The 9,977-nt window shown below is 39.9% G+C and overlaps 1 protein-coding gene across 1 annotated transcript; it reads left to right on the top strand.

Annotated features, from left to right (window-relative positions):
* The first annotated feature begins 341 nt into the window (after window positions 1-341).
* LOC128644552 (NADH dehydrogenase [ubiquinone] flavoprotein 2, mitochondrial) lies at window positions 342-1,597 on the top strand. Its single transcript, XM_053697127.1, has 2 exons — window positions 342-506; window positions 1,459-1,597. The coding sequence occupies exons 1-2, from the start codon at window positions 365-367 to the stop codon at window positions 1,578-1,580; spliced, it is 264 nt and encodes an 87-aa protein (XP_053553102.1). The 5' UTR covers window positions 342-364; the 3' UTR covers window positions 1,581-1,597.
* The last annotated feature ends 8,380 nt before the right edge of the window (window positions 1,598-9,977 follow it).

Genomic DNA, 9,977 nt, shown 5'->3' on the forward strand with positions numbered 1-9,977 from the left:
CTGTAATAATGTTTGGTGGGCAGGAACCACCAAACCACAGAATGTGTAGCAGATCATGGAAGCCTCAAAATGTTGGAGAGTGTAAAATGATTCACTTATTGCACTTCATCAGCTTTCACTGGACTTTGGAAGCGTTTGGTTTACATGGTCGGCATTAATGGCATTATCCTTGTTTCTCATTTATTCTTTAACCTAAATATTATGACAGACCTTTATAAGCATTTCACATTTGTGACTTTCACAGCATTACAATCCTTACATATGGAGCTTGAGATAGTAACTACATCTTTAGTGCAACATTTAAGAAACTGCTCATGATCTCTCCCATTTCTTTTAGGTGGCTGACGTTTTACAGATACCTACCATGCGAGTGTATGAGGTGGCTACTTTTTACACTATGTTCAACAGGAAGCCAGTTGGAAAGTATCACATACAGATCTGTACAACAACACCATGTATGCTGCGGGACTCTGACTCCATATTGGAGGCTATTCAGAAGAAGCTTGGTAGGATATAGTTATTGCTTCACTTATGAATGCATGTAAATGACAAAACATGGAACATCCACTATGGAAGTTCCATAAAAGGCAGGCAACGTGAAACCACTTTCTAACTTATTTTGAAGCTCTTCTTGTTCCAACCTTCATCAACTTGTAGATTTTGATTTTGTTAACAATCTTCCTGAATTGATTTAGCCCCTCGGTTGACAGTGTCCAAAAGATTCAGTTCAGATTTAATTTTTGCACAAATTCACCCTGGATTGAAAGCTCAGTAGTTTAGTCATATACAGTGCATGTTGAAATCTCAGGGTCAACACTCAGCCTTTTCTTCTTTTTTAGAGACCTGAAGAAAAAAATATCATTAACAAATAGTTTTTCTTTAATTTGGTATCCTTTGTTGAAGAAGCAACAATGTACTTTTGGGAGCTAGCTGAAAATAGCAGGTGAGACAATAAGGCATGTTTTTGCAGCTAACTCCCAGTAGTGCATTACTGCTCCTGAACACACCTGGATATCCTTTTCAAGAGAGGATACTGAAAAGCTAATTATTTAATAGAAGTAAATTTGAAATTTGTTTAACATTGCATTCTCTATTTGAAACGTGAAAGAAAAAATGGACTTTACTGTCCCTTTTAAGGTTAATATTTGGTGGCAACCTTACGGTGCTCAGTTTAAATCAATCAGCAAGTGCCGATTGGTTAAATCAGCAACCATATTCTAAGTCCCTTGATGATAAATTTAAAAATTAGTTTGTCAAAATTATTACATTTCCATTACAAATTAGTTACTACCCCCACACACACACACACACACCTGGTTTCAAAATAAACTGTTGATTTTACAGTTTTTTTTTTTTTTTTGTTTTTTTTTGTGTTTAGTAAAAATTGTATTAACTTATTTACGCTACGTCTTTGAGTTTGAGTATAAATATAATATATAAATGTTTACATTTTTTTAGGAATTCATGTAGGAGAGACTACACCTGATAAGCTGTTCACCCTGACAGAAGTTGAATGTCTTGGTGCCTGTGTAAATGCGCCAATGGTGCAAATAAATGACCACTATTATGTAAGTATTTAAAATGTGCTTGTTAACTAATTAGGTTTGTAATGCATGCAAGAGGGTTAAGCACATAGGTAAAGTCCTCCTTGGGACCCAAGTAGAATATGACTGGTAATGAGTGATTTGTGTGACTGCCAATCATGATGACTCACTGGTTATGTTCTAGAGAGCCTGCATTTTTTGCATTTTGTGAAAAGGACTCACTTTAGGGGGAAGGGGGGTTAAACATAGAGCTTTATTATGATTTGCAATATGTAAGTTGTGTTTTTTAGAATGCCCATTTAAGTGTTTATATAGATTTTTAAATGTCAACTGCATTGTTTGTTTGACTTACTGTGAAAATACACTTTTGTTGGAATTAGTTTCCTTTACTGGACATTCATTTTGATGAGATCAAGCAAATATATCACAGTGTAGTGTCTGCCTTCTATGTTCCTGGTTTCAGATTGTTACCAGCTCCTAATCCACTTGTTAATCCCAAAGCTCTGTGCCGAGAGGCATTTAATAAGGTATTAAAATGTGCAGATGGCTGGGCTGAGGATATGCTGAAACATAAACAATGACCGATTTCCACCCTCTTAGATTGTAAGCAGTTTTCATCATATCCTTTTAGTACTTCTTGATCTAATCTGTCTGCAGTTAGTCTTTGGTTTTATGGGTGGACAACATTGCAGCATTTTGTAGCAATTAATAAGTTATTGTAAGATTGCCACAGAGGTTGGTGGAGTGTTGTTTTAGCAAGATCTTTAATATTGCGCAACAGCATAAACTAATATCAAGCTGAAAGTCATTATCACTCCTATATAATGGCAGCAATTAAAAATATTTTTTAGGTATTTGCATATGTTTGGCATTCGTTTGTATAAATTAATTTTAAAGCTGGATTTATTTGTTTGATATTGCAAATCTAGATCTTTGTGTGTTGCACTATTAGACAAAGAAATTTGGCTCCGAAAGAGCCAAATCTGCTACTCGTGGCCATATTCGCAATTTATTTTCTAATTTAAAAAAAAAAAAAAAAGTCTAAAGGGATTACTTTTGTAGAATTATGTTTAATTCAAATAATAAAACGTTAATGTTCTTGTATTTTGCCTATTTGCCCTGTAAAAAAGTTGAGAAGCTGAAGTGTATCCTACAGCATTCTGACCTTGCTTGATAAATGTAGATATTTATATGGAATGCAGCAGTAGGATTCTTATGTGTATAAGAAGGTTGTAATGGCAGCAGAAAGAAAGCTCTAGAGAAGAGCTAAACAGAAATCTATTTAAAAAAAAAAAAGTAATCACTATATTTTTAATTGATTTCTGTTTAGCTCTTCTCTAGAGAACTATACATTGTTAGGTAAGGTATCACCAAAAGGGACAGACATAACTGTTAAATTAAGAAAAGTAACATTAAAACTGGTAAATTATGTAATTAATTATGGCCATATTATTTACTTCTTGTTGGTGAGATGATAAAAACGATTACTGAGGGATATCGTAAAGTTTGGGGAGAGAAGTTTGTCATAAAAATTTGAAGTTGAAAGGTAGTTGATTTGGAAAATAAAATACTAGTTTACTATTCGCAAGGTTAGTATGACGGCAGCAAACAATCATAACATTTTTTTTATTCCTACTTGCAGAGAGCAAAAACAAAAACCTCAAAATAGACGATTGACACTTTGGCCTTGATTTACTAAGCCTTCTCCCCTAAGACTGCAGGTTCTCACAAGAAAACCTACAGTCAGTATTTAGCAAGCAGCGGTCATCAGACCGCTGTTTTCCATCTTCTTTTCTACCTCTTAGGTGGAGAATTTCAATTTCCCAATCTCGTCTGACTAAAGAGATTGACAGCTCCTGCCCGCACGGGGGGCAAGTGTTACACGCAAGTGCAAAATAGAGCTTGTGTGCATTGTCAATTATGGCAGTGATTTGCTGCCTGCCAGAGGCAAGATGGGGCTCGACAGGGGCAAATATTAACGCTTGATAAATCGACCCCTTTAAATACACTGAAAAATCTTACTGTATAGGTTAATCGTCTGTTCTGTCCCGTGTAATGATCCGTTAAGGGGTAAATCTACTCCAAAATGTTTGTTTTAATAAGATAATGTCTTTACTAACCATTCCCCATCTTTGCACAAGCAACATTGTTATACAGTATTAATATACTTTATAACCTTTAAAGCTCTAAATTTCTGACTGTTTTGTAACCATACAGGCCACCTCTTAGTGCATTTTATAGCTTTTCACAGCAAGACACTTCTAGTACATGTGTGCCATATAGATAACATTGTGCTCACTCCTGTGGCAGCACGAGTCTGTAAATAGCTCTGAGATAAGGAGGCAGTCTGCAGGGGCTTAAATACAAGGTAATCTGAGGTAAAAAAGTATATTAATATAACAGTGTTGGTTATGGGGAATGGTTAATAAAGGGATAATCTTTCTTTCTTTTTTAATGACACAATGAGTACACGGATCATCTAATTACTATTGGGAATATCACTCCTGTCCAGCAGGAGGCGGCGAAGAGCACCACAGCAAAGCTGTTAAATATCACCTCCCTTCCCTCCCAACCCTGTCATTCTCTTTGCCTACGTTAAGAGCAAGGAGGTGGTAAATTTTAGGTGTTAGAAAAGATCTTCAATCAAAAGTTTATTATTTTTAATGTAGTACAGGATTGTGCTGCTTTGTCCTAGGGTGTAGCCGTAGTCCATATCAGTCTCTTCAGTAGAGCAGTGGTGGCTTTAGAGCGATGGGAACTGGTGGGACATAATTCTCACTGCGCCTCCCATACTGATGCTGCCCTAACTCTGAAAAACCGAGGGATCTTACTCAGTCCTTTTCTTTTTTGTCACAGGTCCATGTGAGGGAGAGGACCTCTCAAACCTTTGGTGCTGCCTTACTGTCGGGCAGACAATGAGGTAAGTGACTTATTATCTGGGGCTTTACAAGGACTCAGAAAAAGTTAGGCACTTGATTTCATTCAAGGTACAATAAAGAGGCTCATGGGACACTTTATTTATTGCACAAAGCTCCTACATTGTCAGGAGGCATATGTGGACAGTAATAGAGCAGGCACTGGGGCTGGATGTAGGAAGCATAGGATTATGGTGGTTCACATCTCCCGGCGTTCTTAAACAGTATGCACGACTGGGAGATGACAGGATTTGGCGACGCCCTCGATGGCCGGTACTAGATGATCGCATTGTGTGCCCTTTCTTACTTCCTCTTCCTGGTAGTCGGAAGAAGAAGCATGTCATAATTTTCTACTGCGCATCTCTGGTAGAATTGGATGCGTGTCAACTAACGCTTGTAGCAACTGCAGAGTTCCGGTTCTGTAAGTGGGACTGGCTCCTGTTTAGCAAGAGGGTCGTTTTCTTCAGACAGGTAGGCACCTCAGCAAAGTACTGCTGAGGTGTAGAGATGATCTGCAGGGTTAATATGTATTGCTGTATTCTCATACCGTTTTAAAATTTAAAGAGACAGTAACGTTTTTTTGTTCAGTTCTAATTTTGCGAGGTTTCTGACGCAGTTGTTATTGCGGATGCCCCCTCCCAGAAGCCTGAGGGGGATACCGTAGTAGCATCTGAAGGTGAAATTACAGATTATGACAGTGTAATCCCTCTTACTGATACTGAAGCGGTATCCTTCAGGTTTAAGCTAGAACACCTCCGTTATTATCTGTTCGCGGTTCCCAAAAAAGAGGGAACCTTCAGACCAATTTTAGATCTCAAGACTCTAAACAAATTCCTCAGAGTACCATCCTTCAAGATGGAAACTATTCGTTCCATTCTCCCTTTGGTCCAAGAGGGTCAATTTATGACAACAGTGGATTTAAAGGACGCACACCTACATGTTCCTATTCACAAGGATCATTAGAATCGTTTCTGAGGTTTGCCTTTTAAGACAAACCCTTACAATTCGTGGCTCTTCCCTTCGGTCTTGCCACAGCTCCCAGAATTTTCTCAAAGGTTCTGGGATCGCTGTTGGCGGTGCTTCGGTTACGGGGCATTGCAGTGGCACCCTATCTGAACGACATCCTGGTCCAGGTGCCATCCTTACAACAAGCAAGATTCCACATGGAAATGTTGGTATCCGTCCTGCGATCTCACGGTTGGAAGGTAAATTTGGAAAAGAGCTCTATAGTTCCAAATAGAAGGATAACTTTCTTGGGAACAATAATAGATTCCCTATCAATGAAGATTTTTCTGACCGAAGTCAGGAAATCAAAGATTTTCTATTCTTGTCTAGCTCTGCAGTCCACTCCTCGGCCATCAGTGGCTCAGTGCATGGAGATAATCGGGCTGATGGTGGCGGCAATGGACATTTATCCCTTTTGCTCGGTTCCACCTCAGACCTCTGCAGTTAAACATGCTCAGACAATGGAATGGAGATTATGCGGACTTGTCTCCTCGAATACTTCTGGAGCAGGAGACAAGGGATTCTCTTCAATGGTGGTTGTCTCTGGATCATCTCTCCCAGGGAATCTGCTTTCGCAGACCATCTTGGGTGATTGTGACAACAGACGCCAGCCTTATAGGATGGGGAGCAGTCTGGGGCTCCCTAAAGGCTCAGGGAGTTTGGACTTAGAGTCTGTTCTACCTATAAACATTCTGGAGCTGAGAGCGATCTTCAATGCTCTTCTGGCCTGGCCCCAGTTGGCCTCGGTCCAGTTTATCAGGTTCCATTCGGACAACATAACTTCAGTGGCTTACATCAGTCATCAGGGAGGAAAGAGAAGTTCCTTAGCGATGACAGAGGTATCCAAAATAATTCGGTGGGCGGAAACCCACTCTTGCTGTCTGTCTGCGATCCACATCCCAGGGGTGAACAACTGGGAGGCGGACTTCCTGAGCAGGCAGACCTTTCATCCGGGGGAGTGGGAACCCCATCCGGAAGTGTTCTACAGCCGGATTCTCAAATGGGGTCAGCCAGAATTGGATCTCATGGCATCTCAGCAGAATGCCAAGCTTTCGAGGTACGGGTCGAGGTCCAGGGACCCTCAGGCAGGCGGTACTGATAGACACTTCCTGGCGGTACCTTGGACCTTCTGTCTAGCTTACCTATTTCTTCCGTTTGCTCTTCTTCCTCGGGTCATTGCTCAAATCAAACAGGAGAGGGCCTCGGTGATCCTCATTGCTCCAGCTTGGCCTCGCAGGATTTGGTATGCAGATCTGGTGGACATGTTGTCTCTGCCACCTTGGAGACTTCCGTTGAGGAAGGACCTTCTAATTCAAGGGCCCTTCCTTCACCCAAACCTAGTTTCTCTGAAGCTGACTGCTTGGAGATTGAACGCTTAATTTTATCCAAGCGGGGCTTTTCAGAATCGGTCATAGAGACCATGATTCAGGCTCGTAACCTGTTACTAGAAGGATTTATCATAAGATATGGCGTAAATATCTCTATTGAGCTACTCTTGGAGTAGAGTTAGGATTCCTAGAATTTTGTCATTTCTCCAGGAGGGCTTGGAGAGAGGATTATCGACAAGTTCCTAAAGGGTCAGATTTCTGCCTTATCTATTTTCTTACACAAACGTCTGGCAGATGTTCCAGATGTACAATCATTTTGTCAGGCCTTGGTCAGGATCAGGCCTGTGTACAAAAAAGTTACTCCTCCATGGAGTCTTAATTTAGTTCTTAAAGTTCTTCAGGGAGCTCCGTTTGAGCCTATGCATTCCTTAGATATTAAGTTGTTATCATGGAAAGTTTTGTTTCTTGTTGCTATTTCTTCTGCTCGTAGAGCTCTTGGCATTGCAGTATGAGTCTCCTTACCTTATTTTTCATTCAGATAAGGTAGTTTTACGTAATTTAGGATTTCTTCCTAAAGTAGTTTCTGATCTGAACATTAATCAGGAGATTGTTGTTCCTTCCTTGTGTCCTAATCCTACTTCTCAGAAGGAACGGCTTCTACACAATTTGGACGTGGTTCGTGCCTTAGTTTTACCTGCAAGCGACTAAAGGGACACTGTAGTCAGAATTCAAATGCCAATCACACAGGAGTATACATATAAATCTATTTTTTTCTAATATGCTTTCTGTATTAAATAAGTAGCGTTTGTAAAATATCAATGTTTTAAATATTAAATGTTTCCAAACCCACTTCTTTGTCAGCCGTTACGGATTCCCATTCTGTGCTGACAACTGCAGTTGTAAGATGGCGCCTTTAGGACGAACTGCGCATGCGCGAGTTGGCGCAACGTCAAAGGATACATCACCATCCTATGTTAAATAAGACGAAAACAAACTATATGCGCATGCGATAGTAAGTATATTGTATTGTGCATGCGTTTAATGTAGATCAGTTATTTTAATTACATGCAAAAAACAGGAATACGTTTGGCGGTTTGCAAAGCCATTAGACGGCCCACATTTGTGGGCTTGATGACGTGATGTCATCGTTATAAAATATTATTTCATTGAAAAAGGGGGCTTCGTTTTAAACTTTGAGCAGGTAAATTACATTGCTATTATAATTTATAATCAAAACGTTTGTTGAATTTAACATTAGAAATGAAAAAGTTAGTAATCCTTAGTTAGTAGTCTTCTGCTTTGTTTGTGGTTTTCTCAGGGAAACGTAAGGGACAGAAAGCTACGGCTACTTCTCTTTCTTTTTGGCTGAGGAGTATCATACGATTTGCTTATGAAACTGCTGGGCAGCAGCCTCCAGAGAGAGTTACGGCTCATTCCATTCAAGAATGAAGCTTCTGTGGAACAGATTTGCAAGGCTGCAACTTGGTCCTCTCTTCACACTTTTTCAAAGTTCTACAAATTTGACACTTTTGCCTAGGCTGAGGCCGCTTTTGGGAGAAAGGTTCTTCAAGCAGTGGTGCCTTTCGTTTAGGTTCCCTGTCTTGTCCCTCCCGTATCATCTGTGTACTCTAGCTTGGGTATTGATTCTCAATTGTAATTAGATGATCTGTGGACTCATCGTGTCATTAAAAAGAAAAGGAAATTTATGCTTACCTGAGTCCACGGCCCGCCCTGTTTTGTTAGACAGGTTGTTTATTATAAACTTCAGACACCTCTGCACCTTGTTGCTTCCTTTCTCTCCTTTAATTTGGTCGAATGACTGGGTTGGGAGGGAGGTGATATTTAACAGCTTTGCTGTGGTGCTCTGTGCAGCCTCCTGCTGGGCAGGAGTGATATTCCCAATAGTAATTAGATGATCCGTGGACTCATTGTGTCAAAAAGAAATACATTTATCAGGTAAGCATACATTTCCTTTTCTTTAAACAAGTAGAGAGTAGATTGTCCCTTTAAGTTGCGTTCTGCCTTGTCTGAGCATTAGCAAAACATACTTCTTGTTTCTCTTGCATTCACTAAATCTAAGGTAGCTTAAGTTGCTCTAGATGTGACATCAAGGAAGATAAGCATAGAAAATTAAAGGGGACACTGTACACTAGATTTTTCTTTGCATAAATGTTTTGTAGGTGATCCATTTATATAGCCCACCTGGTAGTGTCTTCATAAAAATGTATAGTTTTTTTGCTTATTTTTTAAGAACATTGAGCGGATTTTCAGACTCCTAACCAAGCCCCACAGTGCTATATGTATACCCACGTTTGCAGGCTCCTGTTTGTCATCTGTCTTTTTTCATATGCAGGAAAGGGGGAGGTAGGGAGTGTTTGCTCTTCTTCTTTTTTTGTTTACCCAACCCCTTTCAGTGGGTGTCCCAGACTACCTCATCAAGAATGCTAAACTGGGAGCTTCTACATAACTTTTTTTTTTTAAATAGACTTTAAACTGGATTTTTAGATCAGTATCTGTGCATATTCTTTTATATAGTAGTGTCTATTACATGCAGTTATATAAAAATTGATCTATACTGTCTCTTTAACAAGAGGATAGTTTTAGGGGAGTGGTTCCAGATGTAGCATTCAGGGTGCACAAAAAAGGATTGGGGTCTCTGGCATAGCATTTTTTTATAGGGCTTGTGATTAATGAATAATGCAGCAGTTGACAAATTTGTTTCATAGGAACCAAAATACAGGGGAACCGGGTATACAGTGTTTAACCTTTTAACGCCGTTATGCCGTTCTATTACGTCATATTTACACTGGGCTTTAAAGCCGTTATGACGGAATAGAACGTCATAACAAACGGCTGTCCTGAAGCCTTCTGTGCTTCAAGGACTTGATCGCGGTCTGGAGTTCCTAGGGTTGTAGGGATGCCCCCCAGATGCGATCCAATAATTGAAATCTCGCGATCGTATGCACGATCGCGTAGTTTCAATTTGTCTACATCGGAACAGGTGTTCCGATGTAGGCACTTTAACCTTGTCACGAAAGGGTTAGGTTATTTGATTTAGGTAGAAGAATCTACAGTTATGAGTCAAAACTAGAGTTTTTGGAGCTATGACTACCAGGATTTGCGATACCATGGAATGTCAGTAATTTTAGATTGGCAGTGTGCCCAGTTTGTTTGGTCACTTTACT

The sequence above is a fragment of the Bombina bombina genome, unplaced genomic scaffold (assembly GCF_027579735.1).
Source record: "Bombina bombina isolate aBomBom1 unplaced genomic scaffold, aBomBom1.pri scaffold_1966, whole genome shotgun sequence".
Lineage (NCBI taxonomy): Eukaryota > Metazoa > Chordata > Amphibia > Anura > Bombinatoridae > Bombina > Bombina bombina.